The 17,644-nt window shown below is 37.2% G+C and overlaps 1 protein-coding gene across 1 annotated transcript in view; it reads right to left on the bottom strand.

Annotated features, from left to right (window-relative positions):
• The window catches only part of RALYL (RALY RNA binding protein-like), a 116,750-nt gene that overhangs the window by 46,902 nt on the left and 52,204 nt on the right, over positions 1–17,644 (bottom strand). Inside the window, exon 3 of the mRNA XM_009334992.1 lies at positions 12,698–12,730. Coding sequence (XP_009333267.1) covers positions 12,698–12,730 — 33 coding nt within the window. The remainder of the gene's footprint in view (positions 1–12,697; positions 12,731–17,644) is intronic.

The raw sequence follows: 17,644 nt of genomic DNA on the forward strand, positions 1-17,644 counted from the left end.
TAGTATGTGGCAAAACAGCCTGGTGACTTGTCATGGTATTGGTATTACAGTTTCCCTATAGAGTTTTGGTAGACATATGGTAGAGCTACTGAATTCTCGTCAGACAGATATGATGAGAGTATGAATCATCTAGCTGAAAACTTTCTACATATCTTTTCTAATTTGCAAAGAAGTGTTGTTAGACACTTACCAAAGGACCTTCTTCCCCTTAGAGAACCCCCATATGGGTTTCTTTTGCCTGCTCTGGTGTCTCAGCCGACTTGCAAGGCTGGCCCCTTGGCCTCTGCAACTTGCCTTAAGCATGGTGTGCCTTGGAGGGAGCTTAGACACATTTTCCTATCTGCAATGGGCAAGAACTGAGGTTCTGTGCCCATCTTTTTTGAGGAATGTCTTTTGTGTTTAGCGAGGGATCTTTCTCAAGTTCCCTCATACGGTTGTGCTCCTGCCTTCCTGGGCATGCAGGGAAGACAGTGCAGTTTGGGTACTCTCCTGCTTTACTCTGCCTGGTACATTTCTTTCTGGTTACCTTCACTCTGTAAGGGCTTACTCCACTCCCTGGTTCACTGTGAGGGTACCCGACAATACGGGGTATTAAACATTTCCTCTTTTCCTCATTCAAGATTTTTTAATGAGCATATCCAATGTAGAGTTTGATCAGATTACATTTTTGTCTTCAGGTTTAACCTGTTTTTCCTAAATCTAAGCTCCTGAAAATACAGTAGTCACATTTTGTAAATCACATGTTATAATCTCTGTCAAACATTTTGGTGGCATAACTGATGTTAACTTAATAGTCCACAGTCTGACTGTTATATTTAAAAAAAACCAAATCCACAATAAATTTGGGGAGTTCAGTGTGTATTTTATGTGATCTTCTAATCTTCTCCCTTGCACTCCCTGGATGTTACCAGACTTCTGGAGGCTCCTTCATATCACTGTATTAAGCTCCAAGGAAACAGTTGCACAGATTCACATTTTGACAACTTGCTTACAGCAGGTGGGCAAGTTTCATTAGCTTATTGTTATTGTCTGTTAAGAACATAATACTAATGTTCGTGCATAAGATACCACATTCAATGGCTATAACACTAGAATTGAGAATATTTTTATCCTGCCTGGGGAGAATATTTACAAATGTTCCTTTAGTCTTATCAACCCTGGCAAAATGATTCTATGTATAGAAAAATTAAATATTAATGCATTCAGACTCTCATTTAGAAAGACATTCATCACTCTTAACTAAGATATACTAATCATCATGGTTCTTAGACAATGATCTGTATGTCCATCTTTTCTCCTCCATACAGGCTAATTTCATAACATTTTAGACATTAAGAAAATGACTGTACAAAAGAGGGCTCGGGGAGCTTTATGCTTCTATTATTGCCATTTTCTGTAGCATGTGTCCCTATATCATGTGGTCACAGTCCCTGTCAGATTAGGGCTTCACTTGCACCAGTATGCATCAAGGCTAGTAAACATTTATAGAAAGGTTTATTTCAAGTGTTTTATCACTGTGGGAAATGCACATTAGAAGTTAACAACACAGACACATCTTAGACTAAATTTGGTTTTATATAGTCTATTGAATTAAGCTACCATAACAATTTAGTGCTGAGAATTGCCTCCAGCATCTCTTCCCAAACCACAAGACTCTGTGAAGAATAAAGCTGTTAAGGTCTTTCTCCCTCTCCTCCTTCCCCCTCCCTTACCTTCTTGATGAACTCCCCTCACACAATTTTTGCCCTCTCCCAGCAAAACTACATTACCATTACTCACCCTTATATGACTTACATGACTGGAATGTTATTTTTCTATGAATGCTCTACACAGCAAAACAGTTTTATAGCCTATAACATATCAGCCAGAACATGAAATACATCTAACTACTGACACCTAGACAAGGTCTGCTTGAAACAAAATCGTATTGGATTCCAAATTTAAAATGTAATCATGATTAATAAGTGTGTATGTGTGTATATAAATAAAAGTATTAGTTTTGCAAGGAAAAAAAACCTTATTTGATACCTTTCAGGTTCCTCCATCTCTACTAAAGAAATGTGAACACTTTGGCATAATACTGCTATATAAGCCACAATAACGACCTCCAGTTTTGCTTCACTAACTTCACTGTCTCAGAAGATGTAGCTTTCATTTCTATCCCATATCCTCTTGTACACCAAAAAAGGATAGATCTGCAGGATGAATTACATTACTTGAAAAATGCTTCAGTTTTCCTCCTTTATGTATTGATCCTAATTTCTGTGAAGGTGTTTGCTATTTTCAGGTAGTCAACAAATAGTTTATAGTAAAAATGCAGTCTGAAATTTCGTAATTCTTCATTTTGACTATTTGTTGTTCATAGCGTGCCTGGAAACCTACCTGTAGTTTCTGTCCCTTGATTTAGGTAGTAAGAGAATAAACAAGGCCGTACCTAGTAGGTACTTTTCAGCAAATAATTGCTTTTGATAAAATTCCTAATTTGTTGGGACTTACAAGTACTTTCTGGTGGCTATCTAGGTGGTTATGAAAATGTTTGACAAAAGCAGCTACTGGATGATCCCATCCTTACCCCTGAGAATAAGGGCTACAGGACCCAAGCATGACAGAGTTCAGAAAAGTTGTTTCTTTATAAAGCCTTAGAGTCAACTGAAAAGAAAAAAAAAACCATCCATTTGTTGGAAATGGGTTTATACTTTTAAAATTAAACAAATGCTTTAACATTAGCTACAGACTCACTACCATAACAATATAAACTGTCAGTTGCTGGTCATGCATGACAGATCCACTCTGATATTTCTACTTCACATTTAAGGCACATCCTCCAACTTTTAATCCTACTCTAATATGTGGTTGTGAAGAAATTCTTTTTATTGAACAAAACTGGTCCTTACATGAATTCAGAACCAAAGCTGAAGACTTTACAAATAAAAGTAAGCAATTGAAGTACAGTAATTAATCTGTTAGCAATAAAACTCTTAGCACACTAGTGGCAAGACAGAATGTGACCTAATTTCTATTTATTTTTGCGTACATCATCAGCAAAATTCTTACAACCTGTTACACCTGTGCATACACCCCCACAGGATTGTGTATGGCTGATGTTGACAAAGCTGCACTTTGGCCTGCAGAATGATAAGAATTATAAGAACCCAGCCTGACCCTGAGATAAAAAAAGAATCCCCAAGCTCAATGGATAACTGCAGATTGTTTTTGAACTGCAGTTCATAATTGGAACTAAGGCAAAAAGCCCCAAACCAAGCCAAAACCAAACCGGTCAAAATCAAGACCCTCCTTCTTGAAATCAACATCATTTTGGGCCAAAGAGAGGCTATTGAATATGACCCTAAATACCCCCAACACCGTCCTGCTTCTTTTCAAATGAAGGTGTGTAAAGACATTATACCAATATAGTTGAAAAGTGGTTTGTAAATGAGGTCAGATCTCAGATTAAGCTAAATTTACAGAAAACAACCTATGATATGATTCATTTTAATAGTTGAAAGCTTGCCTAGTATAAGGACATATCCTGATTTTGTTTTATTTTGAATGAGGTGTATACCACAGCATGCTAACGCATAGCTGAATGATCCAATAAGGCAAGATGTGAGTAGTTGTTCCTTAGTATCATACACAAGGCTATCGACAGAGCAACTCTGTCTCTCTGACAGGTGTCTCCTAGCCTAAAGCTTAATATCTTTTAAAAAACCTTTAACAAACATAAGAGAGAAGTAGGAGCTCCAATTTGCTCTGTGTCAACAACACTTCTCTCTGATGTGCCTATTTCTTCACTGTCTCCTCTCTTAACAAAGTTCACACCCTGGGATGGGCCATTCTCCTGATTTCACAGAGGGGAGTCAGAGGCTGAAAGTATCACTGTACATGCCATGTGTCCAACAGCTAATGTGGCTCCCTTGCCTATTCATAGAGCTGGAAAGCACTTCTAGAAGGTGTTTCTAGAACACCTAGCTCAGCCTTCTACCCAACGGGCTAGACCCAGGGCTAGACCAGGTCAGCCATGGCTTTACCTAGCTGAGATTTGGAAACCTCAGCAGATGGAGATGCTGCAACCTCTCTGGAGGACATCTTCCCTTTCTTCCATGATCCTAACTCTGGTGGTGCAGCGCTCTGTGGGACACAATACTTCGGTGAAATTATCAAAGTTTAAAATGGTATAGAATTGAGAAAAAAATCCTTCCCTCTTCGCATCACCATTCACAGTAGGTGACATTCATTGTTAGGGTTGTACGTTACCCCTAAACACAAAACCTAGGACAGGAAGAAAATGGATGGTCCCATTTAAACTCAGAAAGGGTACGTAGATACTGTGGTAAGAACACATGAATAGAAGGGAAAACATGCCCCTTTTTATACATTTCATAATTTTACATTGCAAAGAAAAAATATGTATTCAAAAAACCATCTAGGTAATACTATCTTCAGCCTTTCTAATTCTCTTCATCCTTACTCAGCCTAGCCAATTGGCCAGCATGGTTAGCACTGTTTTACAAGTGCCGTGTTCTTTGATGTGTTCCCTTTGCTTTAAAATACCAGAAAGACAAGAACAGAAAAAACCTAAATTAGGATCTGTGGCAGTGCTCTTGATGGGGCTTTTTACGAGAATGTCAATGTTTAGAGCACCCGCCCATTTTAGAAAGCCAATGTATATGGAGACTGGTGTGGAGCAATAACTTTTGAATCAAGGTCAGTTGCTCATTGCTATTGTGATGATGGGTAGTCAATCTCCAAAGAAGAAATCTCTTTATCAATATGCAAATTATATTACTGCAGAAGGGTGTGAAGTGGACTTTCAAGTAAAAGCTAGCATAACAGTACTGGCTGTCTTTCTGTGGTTCAGTCTTTTAAGCTGTCCCAGTTTTGGCTGGGATAGAGTTAATTTTTTTCCTAGTAACTGGTACAGTGCTCTGTTTTGGATTTAGAATGAGAATACTGTTGATAACACACTGATATTTTAGTTGTTGCTAAGTCGTGCTTACACAGCGTCAAGGCGTTTTCATGCTTCTCACACCACCCCACCAGCGAGTAGGCTGGGGGTACACAAGAAGTTGGGAGGGGGCACAGCTGGGACAGCTGACCCCAACTGGCCAAAGGGATATTCCATACCATATGATGTCATGCTCAGTAGATAAACTAGGCCAAAAGCTGCCTGGGGGGCCACTGCTCGGGAACTGGCTGGGCATCAGTCAGCGGGTGGTGAGCAATTGCATTGTGCATCACTTGTTTTGCATATTCTTTTATCATTATTCTTATTTTCCTTTTCTTTTCTGTCCTATTAAATCATCTTTATCTCAACCCATGAGTTTTACCTTCTTTTTTCAATTCTTTTCCCCATAGCAATGGGGAGGAGTGAGTGAATGGCTGTGTGGTATTTAGCTGCCTGCCGGGTTAAACCACAGCATAAGCATACATTTCTCTTTGCTGTCCCACCTTTCTCTTCTAGCACAAGTGCAAGTAACGTTAGGTGGATGGACCAATCTCAGATTTCACTTGCTACTGAAAAAGATTAAGCTGATTTCGAAGGTGGAATCAGAGAGATCAGCCACCAGATCCTTTCTGAATATTTGTAAAAGCCTTAGCATGCTAAGAACTTAATATTAAGAAGAGTTTCAATTGTTACTGTTATACAAAAGTAGTAAGAGCAACACAGGCAGAAGAGCAACGGGCAAATACAGATTGACTGATTTGAACAGCATTATAGGGAAATTGAAATTCAAATTATCAAACTTCAAAATTATTAAATCTTTCAATATATTTATCAAAGGGAAGATATTGAATTAAAACTTCTTTGTAATGATCTGGAAACCCGTGAAAATAAAGCAAGTCTTTCGTATGGCAACAGCCATACAAAGGATGAAAAACTTTCGCGATTTTCAGAGGTGTTGTGAGTAGGGAGCTGTCTCATTTATGAAATTGTTTCACGTGCCTGTTAGCCTACCACAGTAAACTGTGCATATTCACACAAGCCCATAGAGACTGGTGGGCCAAAATGCTATGTTGATACCTCAGAAATAGGAAATAGGAATACTGTGCTAACACAGATCTCTCCAAACGCTGTTTTCTGTAACTCCTGGAACAGTGACTACTGTTTGGGCAGTGAGTTTGAAGTAAATAGTGTTGTTCCACAGTGACGTTACATACCCTGCAAATATTGTCCTTCCTTCCTCCCTCCCTTTTCCATTGTAAGAAAATACCTCCCTTTTTTCTTCTTTGTGTAGTCCTTTTCCCTGGAGTTTCCTTTCTATTCTTATGGTCCTGCGTCCCTGTTTATTTCCTTTCATTTCCCCCCCACCCCGGAATGTTTCTGCCCCCTGAGTTTCCTTAAGAAACTTTTTCCCTCCTCTAGAGAACATCCTGTCTCATACATAGGTGAGACTACAGATATTCAGTACTGAGGAATTGTTCATCATTAACCCAGAACATAAATGAGTTTCATATGTGTTGTTTTCCTAGAATTACTAGCGAAAGTGTAGTCTTGGATGACAGAAGTAACAGAGAGTAAATAAAAGGGAAAGGCAAACCGTATAACCAGAAGAGAAAAAAACTGATCTCATGCTCTGTTGCCTTTCTCAGTTATGAAGCACATTATTACTGATGTTATTAAGGTCAGAGAGGGAAAAAAGAATACATTAAGGTGCATATTTTTTGAGTTTGTTGCTAATAAAAGTTAACGGAATAAGGAAAATATTTTTTTTTTTTGCCAAATGTGTGTTTGGCACACATTATTAATGTGTTTTCTATGCAATATATATTTTTCTGTGTGTGTGAAAGTGGAAGTGGTGTAGAATGAAAAAGATCAAGAAAATAGTGGAGCCATAAAATAATTATTTAGATTGCAGATGAGTAGAAAAATATATAATCTGGTATCTTTAAACAGAGTAATGACACAAAAACACTGACAAATGCAGTGACAGCAATGGACCAACATTATTATTACTGTGGCTTTGTAATCTCTTCTTCAGAGATATCTTCAAGCAAATAAACATTTATAAATTTATAAAACAGTGATATTCATCCACTGTTTCAGATTCTTATAATAATGGAAAGCAGGCAATTATAGAAAAACTTAATCCTTGTGGGTTTTGGTAAATTGTTGGAAGAGAAATGCATCAGTAATACTGCTTGAAATTAAACCACAAAGATTCTTGGCATCTTCCGCATTAAGATCCCTAGCTTTCCATAGGTGTTATCGTCCCCCAAATCCCTCCTGTCTCTCTGGGGACTACCCTGGCAGCCTCACCATGCACAGAGTCCTTGCAGTTCCCTGACTTCTGCTTCTGGCCTCCAGGCTAAACCTCACACATAATTAAAGAATTGGTTGTTTTAGAGGGTATTCTCTGCAAATGCAGAAGACCTGCTGCTGCCTATTTAAGTCACAGAGCCCGAGTAGTTTTAAGCATAAGGAATTACTGCCTGTCTCTAAACAATGAGTTTAAATAATTGTCAAGTGTGTTCAGTTCTCCCATGCTTTTCATGAAAACACAGCTCCTGAATACCTGGCCTGAATGTGAATGAGAGTTACAAGATTATGTTCAGGTTGGTAGTTTTATTGGTTTCATATTAACAGTGCAAAATGCATCCAGTATCTCCTTTTTATATTTTTCCTCTGCTGAAGGAAAATAATTTTCTTAGTTATCTCTCTTCAAAAGCTGGATGGGGACAGTAGGAATAGTGTCTGCTCCTTCTACTGATGCTATCTGATAATCAGGATGGGGGACAAGTGTTATGGTATTTGTTGTGGCTATGTTCTGTTTTGTGCCTTATAACCTATTGTCTGTAAAAAAATACCCACCCCCACAAAAACTGACCGTGAATTGAAAGAACCTGCATATTTTGGAAATTGACTGAATATTATCCTAACAGAGCCTGCAAGGACTAGGCTTTTTTTTTTTTATTATCTCACTTCTTCAGAATGGGATCCCTCAAACTGGTGTTTGAGTGCAGGATTTCCTATAGATCTGCAAAATGGCCTTATGGGAAAGAAAACACTACTGAGCAAGAGGAAGAAACGTGGGTGACAAATTCCAGTTGTTAGATGTTTCTCAGAACAATTCTGCCAGAAGAAAATGAAGGAATTTTACTTTTTGTAATTTGGAAACACTTTCTGAAGCTAAGCCCACAAAAATTCCTCCATCTTCACAAGCACCTCTGATTCGAAAGGTACTGTGATTTAGCTGTGATTTGGAAAAACATGTTTTTTTCAGTATTTTCTATTATCATACACTTTCTAGAAACAGGACCTTGGTGAGGAAAACAGTAGTTCATACAGATGAACTAGACATACAGATGTCTAGTCTTTTTACTGAGAATGTAAAAAAATGCAGCAAGTAGTGCCAATTTGACTTGTGTATCTCTTCTTTCTCCCACAACAGACAACTATTAATCATGTAATAAATGCATACAATGCATTCATGTCACTTATGTCTCTCTCTGGGCTTTCCACCTAAATTTATACTGTTTATAGCAAACAGTCAATCTTAAAGAAAAAGAAAAAAAAGTGAAAAAGTCAGCAGGGTTTTTTTTTTTTAACATCTACACACAAAAAAGAGAAATAGATTGAAACTCAGCTGACAACCAGATGTATAAAACACATGCATTTTCAAAGACCATCTCACAGAAGAGCTATTGACTGCTTATCCAGAAGTAATCCCATTCTCTGCAGCTGGCAGTAGATGAATCTAAGTTCTCACTAGCCTCAGAAAAAAATCAGCTCTGTTTCTTACTCTCTCTCCCTGTCTCTTCTGAATTCAACAATATGGGACATATTATCAAATGACACCTAACAAAGAAGACAAATATTTTTAAAAGTTTGACAGACTTATTATTTGCTATGTTGGATTTTCTACCACTGCATGTGTTAAAGTAAAGACCAGATGTTATGAAAATTACATACAATTATAGTTAGATACAAACAAGAATTAGTTCAAAGAATTTCTACTGTGCGAGACAGTTACAAAATAATTATGGTCTCTCTCGGCCATATAATACTATCACAGGTCTTAAAAGGTGCTGCAATAAGTGTGTCTTACAAAATGAGTTTTGAATTTTAGGGCTCAGACTGATGATCAATTACAAATCTGCATGCACTATTATCTGGAATTTATCAAGGGCTAAAATTTTACATGCAGATAGCTACCGTGAATCACCTGCCATGAAATAGTTGGGTGAATGGTTAGTAACTGGGTTATCAGTCTAGTCATCTAGAGAGAATGATAACAGTTTTGTTGAGGGGATAATTGTGCATCATTATTATTAAGAACAAAATGCCAAATATGGAGAGCTAATACAGATAATTAAAAGTTGTTGGCATTTTAAATATTTTTTTTTAAATATTATACATCCTTTGCCTCAAAGTGGGATGAACTTAATATGAGCTGGATTTTATGTTGTTCTTTTTGCAGTACCCAGGTACCCAGTACCTCTTGACCTGCCTGGTGTTTCAAGGTCTGAATCTTTCAAAGACTTCTGCTTGAAGTTAACTTGATGCATTGTTAGTAGTCTTCACTTTGGTGGAGTTTTACCAGAACTGTTGCCTCTGATAGTAGTCTTCCAGGCATTATGGCTATTTGCATGACTTCTTTTTTATTCTAACCCTACATGAACATGAACGCTACATAACATGAAGAGGAAAGAAAGTCCAGACAACTCTCTGTCTTGCTTAGGTTGAATACGGACACAAAACCCCAGAAATGTGGAAATAACACCTGTGGGGGCAATCACCCTGTGCCCCTACAGGCTAACACTCAGCATTCAGCACTGTTAAGAGATGTTTCAGCCTTCCCTAAGGATTTTATTTTCACCTCTAAGAGACAAAGGAAGTCAACATGTATCTCAAATTGAATTTTGTATTGTAGCCCAAAATCATAACATTGAATTCAGATACTTTTATCTGAATAGATCACATACTCAGTGAATTTTTGCTGCTGATTGCTACCATTAGAGACTTGCATTAAAGAGGTTACTGTTACTTCAGTGCCAAATTATGACCCTGTCTTGCACAGGGAGTAAAGGAGCATGGATTTTTCTTCTTTGCTATGCACTTTGCATAGAAAGAAGGATAAATGACATTTCCTTTACCAAGGGAGTACAGGAGCTGTTCTCTCCCTGTATTCAAGACACAAACTACAACAGCAAGAGGTGAGGTCTGCTTCTCTCTGTAGCTGACTGCTTTCTGAGAGAGGGGAAACAATGCACCGTTTTAAGAACCACTTTTCCTTTGTGGGATCTGTCACGGGAAGGCTGCAGCCCTGCACATACATGCAGAGCTCAACAAACTGTGGCAGTCTCGACCTCTTAGTCTGCCCCTTTTCATGTTCCCTTCCCCCACCAAAAGAATTAACAATGGAAAAGCACCAAGAAGTTGTTAGCTTAGGCACAGCAAAATGAAAAAGCATAATTAGCCCCTACAGGTAGTACAATGAAAATGTGGAAACAAATCTCTGTCGCAGAAGGTAGATGAATGAAAGGGTGGTGTGCAGGACCAAGTCATCTGTATGCAACCTAAAGTAATTAGATTGGTGTTTTGACCAACTCTGGCTGCAAGAGGCATTAAGGACACCCATGTGTTAGTCTAATTGAGGCTGAGTCAGCATTTCTTCTGCAAACATTTACTGTATTTTAAAAGCCTGGTGGTTGCAGCTGTCTGTCTGGGTTAAAACCTTAGATACAGGTCTTGGCACAAGAGCTCATCCTCTGAACAAATGAACACCCCAATTACTGTGGGACTAGGAGGAGCATCTTTCTGACTTAGTACCAAGGAGGTGGATGTTGGCTTGGGCCCCTCCTCAGAGCACAATGCTCTGACCTCTGTCTGAAGCCCTCCTTTGAGGTGGAGGAAATACAGCAGTAAAAGGCAAAGGTAGCACAGAGGTGGGGACAAATTTTTATATTTTCTATCCCTATAACTTGCAAAAAATAATTCAAGTACATTACAGGCAAACTTCTGGGATGTTCTGGGAAGAGGCTAAGTCTATTTGCTCAGATTAGACTTCCCAAGAGGAATCAGTTTAGCAACAAAGTCACATACAATGGCTATGTGGAGGTAATGTTGATTTACACAGTGGCCACCAGTCCGCTCATCTAGAAACAAACCCAAACCCAAAACATAAACATAATGCTTCCTCCTAGGTAGACATCCCCAAATATCCTAAAAGTGCCAACACAGTTCTTAAGATCATGACAAGAACTACGAAAGTAAGATTTATTATTTTGTGGCAATTACTATTAATATAACTGCTACCATTGTCTTTTATTTGCTTCCTGGATTTTTATACTTTCAAGTTTGCTCCTCAGCCACAATGGCATGCAACTTCTTTTTTAATCTTAAAGTTGAGATTTTCAGGTAACCACTTCATTACGAGAGTGGAGGCCTCGAAAAACCAACTCAATAGGACAAGTTACAAAGTGGAGTAATGAAAGGTAATAACAGAAGTGACTGAATTTGATAATGAATTTGGACATTTCAAAGCATGCAAACCGAGAGCACTCCCCCCCCCCCCCCGAATTTGACCACCATTTAACTTATTTTTCAATAATTTTGAGTTGGTAGAAAATAGAAATGGCAAGAAATTAATTAAAAATATACTCAGACAAACCAAAGTTACCTTATGCTACGGAAACTGAGACAAATCTCAATCCTACTTATGCTGATTTGTTGAGTTTCTCTGTTCATAACTGACACATTTCCTTTGTTTGCTAACTTTAATTCACACTTCAGAACTTGAAGTAGTTTTTTGACCTCCAGTCAATACAACAATTTGGAAGCTACTGATAATTACATGGTAGAATTAACCCTTAAATGGTCATTTTACATGGGATCTTTTGTCTGCAGTTTATGTTCTTGGTAGCATGAAGCATGGTGTTCTGAACAAAGACAAATGAGAATGAAGAGACATAAAGAATATACAGTTCTGAAGAAAAACAGGGAGTGAGAATGTTAGAAAACTTAGGAAAGTTTTAAAGAAAGAAGCTAAACGGAAAAAAGTGCATGAAAAGTGAACTTCAGACACAAGTAAAATACAGATACTTACCTTTAATATATCTATAATGGTCTACATTTTACAAAAAAATGATACTTTTTTTTTCAGAATGTCACATTTAAAAATAAGTTTTTAGAGAGATGAGTTAATCATTTTAAGATATAAACCATATAATGCTTTAAGTAGCTATGAGACCATGAAGACAATAGCTGTAATAAGCAAATCAGTGCAGTGATCTATAACTAGGCTAAAAATGTTATATTTTTCTATTTTATGAATTTGATTTGATTTCTGTTATTGAAGTATCACAAAATCTTTATTTTAAAAGAAACTATCAATTATTCATTCAGGGGCTTAGACAAGTGGTATAGACAATATTTGAAATGGATTCTGACTGAAAGATCAGTGAAAACAAAATAATAAACCAGCTACCTTTCAATGCAACATTTAGCTCCTACGTGTCTTGTAGTATAAATTTTTGTTAGTCAATAGAGGCAAAACATATGTCTTAGTATTTTTTAAGAAGGGAGATATTCACAACTGCTGACTTTATTGACTAATAACTACTTTTTCTAAGCTTAGGTATAGTAAATAACCATAATGTTGAAACAGCATGTTTATGCTCAACATAATCCCATAAATTATATTGTATGGTAGTTGAATATATAAATATCCATGGAAATATATGTATTCCTACTTACCCAACGGACAGGAAAGGCTCCTTTGATTCAAGTCTGTCAAGTAAATAACAGAAGCTTTAAATATATATATATATATTTATTGTATTTCAGAACATTTATATGATGAATTTAAAACAACCACTCTCAGTATCAAATTTACGTGGTGACCAATACACCATTTAACAACAATAGAAGGGCCTGATCCATTATGCTAGGAGCTTAACTCGAAAAAAATCCCATTCACTTAACTTAAATTAGGTTTAGTAAATAAATATTTACAAAGCAGTACATCTAGACCCTTTAAATGTCACAGATTCAGATGACTTGTGTAGGTATTTACATGGAAAAGCTAGAGTGAACAAGTAACACTTTGTCCTTTTTTTTGCATTTTTCATGCAAAATGTTTTTTTCTTGATGGCCATGATTTAGGGAAGATATAAAATCTTTTTTTTTTTTTTTTTAACTTTAAACATAAAATTTACTATGGGTGTAAGAACTTTCCTGATCTGAGGGCCTCCACACCCATTTTGTTTGCTTTCCAACATCCTCTATTCATATGACATGGTCACTTCTTTGTCATGAGAACTTGTGGCACATCTGCCACAATCAGCCTTGTGCTGGAGCTGGATGCCACTAGTTTGGTAGGCCCGGAATCATGCCCAGTTCTAAAATCAGTTGTTAAAAGTGTTGTTCTCCAACTCCTTGCTGTTACTGCTGTCTCTGTGAGGAGCTGCACCACTTGCACACTGACAGGAGCCTCTTCCACTAGCAGTTTCCACCCAATCAGGATAGATTTAAAAATCCTCATCTATGTTATTATACTGTATTTCTGCTCCAGTGCCTGCAACTGGCTGTCCTTAATTTTGTAGTGTGTCCTGGCTGCAATGAGTTTACTAATATCAGCTGCTTGTTAGGACCATTAGCATGTGAGTTTAGGGTCCTTTATAAACATATTTAAAGCAAATTTACAACTCAATTATTTTGAGAGGTTATATGACATGCAAATGTTACAAAAGTTCTCTATTGTGCTAATTTTCACTGAGAGTATTGTGTTAGGAAGAACAGCAAATAAAAAACCCTAGGTACTTAATGTCTCTTTGTAGCCTTTAAAAAACATGTTTCTAACAAAGTGAAGTATGTCATATCTGGAACTGAACATTTCATTTGTGGTGACCCCTCCCATCCGAAACCAATTCTGTCCCACAACAAAATATCTGAAATAGAACTGTAAACAACAGGACTAATTGTAAATAAAAGGACTGTAATGATTTTTCAATGTTTTAAGAATGAACCTTTCCTGCAAGTCATCTTTGTAGAAAAACCAACAGGTACATTTGCAGTAGTTATTCATTTAGCAAAGGTTTTGTCTAAAAAGTTCACAAACCAATAGACCAGTTTAGTTATTGCCATCTATCTACAAGGGTATTTTCAAAAGGTGAACTTGTCACTGTATAATCTTTTGAAAAGATTATATGATTTTGTCTGTAATTAAAAAATACTGCATGTCATCTTTTTGCAAAACATTTACTTCTTTTCCAGAATCACTAGTGGAAATAACTTAGGGGCCTGTCTTCTTTTACAATGTCGTCTTCCAATGTGTTTTAAACCTAACTTCCTAGGGTTAGATTTCCAGCAGTGGTAAGAACAACTTTCATAAGGCTTGAGGAAAGGCCAAAATGTATCCAAAACATAGTAACTTTTCTGTTGTCTTCATGGCTATACCTCACCTTTCCATTTCTTTCTGGGATTGTGATCCACATGGAAGTAAAAGAATAGAAGAGGGGATCACTGATGGACTTGCATGTACCTGGAAGCACAGTGGAAGCCCAAAGGTGAGTATCCCTGCGCTTAGGGGGATGCTTCTCCAGGGCAGTCCCAGTGCTATCACGAATGCTTTCCCTCCCAGACTGCCATGCCGCACACCGAAACTCTCACAGCACTAAGAAAATGCTTAGCTTGGCATCCTCTGTGCTTAAGCAGTACTGCCAGAGAGCAATGAAGTGACGGGGCCCTTCGTGTGCAGGGTTGCATCCTTCTCCTGCAGGCTCTGTGCAGCCACTGCGCCAGCTTCATGGAGCAGCTCTTCCTGCTGTGGATCACACCATTACAGGAAAACATCTGCACCGTCTTTACAGCTTCTCTCTGATGTATGAGGAAAAGCCCAACTAGTAGGATGGTTTTGTTCCTGTTTTTCTGCTTAATGAAATGACTGGGAAGTACCCAGTGTTTAGCTCGAGAAACTAACTATAATCAAAACAAGCCAAAAATGAAAGCCTCAGAACATATTTACATACTTCATAATACAGAAATTTTGTAATGAAGAGAGACCTGGCACTATCCTGATGGAGGATTTTCTGGTGGATTTTACTTGCAAACAAAAAGTGTGTGATAGAATGCCCTGTAGACAAAATACTGCAATTAAAAATCTATTTGAAATCCATTCTCAAGATGGAATTCTTGATTGAATGGTTTAAATAGTGCTGCCCTAGGTTTGACCCCTCTCTGGTATATTTGACTAAATGATTTTAGATAATTTGCTACATTACTTTAAATTAGTTCAAGTGTTCCTCATAGTAAAGGAATACAATTATCTGTTGGCCTTTTATTTAAATTGATAATTCAGTATATAGCAAATTAATATAAAGGTTTTAAAACTGCAACACCATATAAAATAACATCCTATATCATCTTTACTGGTGACATTTATCAATATATATTATAGATTTTTTACCTTTCTTTTCTAGCTTGCAGTACACCAAATTCTCCAGAGTTTTGAGGAAGTCTCACATAATTAAATATGATATCTCAGAAAGAGTAATCCTGATAAGCTGTGAGAAGGGCTGTCACACACCTTCAGGAAAAATGTTAAAACAGAAGTTTTCTTTCTTGCAAAAATGTATTAGGTGTGCAAGAACTACTAGGCTGGACAGTAAACAAAGGGAATAATGTTTTAATTATGTAGGAATGGTAATGAAGCTGGAGTGATCAGGATTTTTTTTTCTTTCCTGAAATGATTTTCCCATCAGAAAATTTCAGTTTGTCAAAATGTCAAGGCAATATCAATTTGAATAGGAGGGAGGCAGGCTAATCGGTAGCTGACTGGGACATGGCAGACTGAAGTTATGTTTCCCTTTGATTCTGAGCTAAGATTTTCTGAAAGGTCTGACTTTCTTATCTACATGTAATGGATAATTTTTTTGCAGGAGGAAAAAGGATTTTTACGCTATGTAAATTGCTCAATTAAAATCAGTCACTGTAAACCAAACAGGCATAGGTAATCAATTTACACCCATTGATATGCTACAGTACTGTCACACTCTGTTTAAAATAAGGAGCCTAGAAATTTCCATTTAGTATTTTACCCCTTGCAACCTGTCTTGGAGAGATATTTTACAAGATCTGATTAACATAATTGTGTATTTCATTATTTTCTTTGCTGCTAAGTTTTCTTATATTAATGCCAATTATCTAAATCCCATCTTTGACATGGACTGAACATGCAGATGGACAAATTTTTCAAGGTTTGCAGACAAACATACAAGGAAATGTGACTAGACTAAGGGCATGTGAATTCCTCTTTGACTTGTAAATAAATCATTTAAGGAAAGGAAGATCCCAAAGTAAACTCCACTTTGCTTGCATAATTGTCCTGTTAAGATTACAGGCAAGATGGCTTTTTATATCTGAGGCCTGACCCAAGATAGATAAATCAATATCATTTCGTGTTAAAGAATCCTCTCATCTCCTTCCCAAAACCTATTTACAGGACAAAGTGGATAACATTTCTAACAATATCAGCACTGTACACAAGCAAGTGAATTTTAGCCAAGCATTCTCTGAGGTAACTCATTATAAATCAATATATTCTTCCTCATGGTGATCATATAATTTCACCTCTAAGGAGTAAGTAAGAAAAGCATGTGGAATTTAAGGCATTTGTTAGGGTTCTTATTCTGACTTTTTAATATAATAAAACTGTTTATCCTGAATCAGGGAAAGTGATGGTCAGGAACCAAAATTTTTTTAGATGAGTCACCATTTTGGGTTACAATCTTCAAATCAGAATTTCCAAGGAGGATAACCTGAGTGTGTTGCTGAGGTCACACATTTTCTGGTTTGACTGTAAAACCCATGAATAGTCATTGCAGTTTTGATGGAGACTGGAAGAGTTAATACCTCTAACAGGAATCCAGAGAATTCAATTTTTTCATTCAAGCCATGTAGGAAAGTCAGGTCAATTAAAAGGCATTTTGGACTTCAGTCACTTGATGGATTGGCTGTATAGTGTTAATGTATATTTTGTATGATTGATGTGGCTGACATATTTACCTGTCAAGCATGTCTATCTCTTTGCACAGCTATAGGAACCAAAGATTTAGCAAAAATATGTGAAGTCAAAGAATATTCAGATTTATGGCTCACTTTGTTTGCCAATGAATTTAATGTTAAAATGATAACCAAAGACAACTCAAGGGACCTTTCAAAAGAAACTGAGGTAGTTTGCCATTCACAGTGATCAAGCAGGGTTGCATTTTTCTCTGCATGTTGACTTCGTGGTTTGAAGTCAATCATCATCAGTGATCAGAAAACATCTTCCTTCAGAAATTTTTAAGCAGTATTGCTCACATTTTGTCCTCTAATTCCTTTACTTTTTAAAATGTGCATTATAAGTTTTGGTAGCTCCCAATATTTGTATACAATGTAAACAGGCCTAATAAAAGCATGTCTTAATTTATAGAAGAAATACTGTTTCATGTAACTTCCACTATCTATTGAAACTGAAATAACCATTGCTGGTGTACACTAATTAATCCTCCCTCCCTCCCTCCCTCCCTCCCTCCCTTCCTTCCTTCCTTCCTTCCTTCCTTCCTTCCTTCCTTCCTTCCTTCCTATGACTTATAGTAACTTCAAATATTTCCTCCCTCCTTGATGTTTTATTTTTCACTCCCCACTACCCAAAAGAAAAAG

The sequence above is a fragment of the Pygoscelis adeliae genome, unplaced genomic scaffold (genome assembly GCF_000699105.1).
Source record: "Pygoscelis adeliae isolate BGI_AS28 unplaced genomic scaffold, ASM69910v1 Scaffold101, whole genome shotgun sequence".
Classification (NCBI taxonomy): domain Eukaryota; kingdom Metazoa; phylum Chordata; class Aves; order Sphenisciformes; family Spheniscidae; genus Pygoscelis; species Pygoscelis adeliae.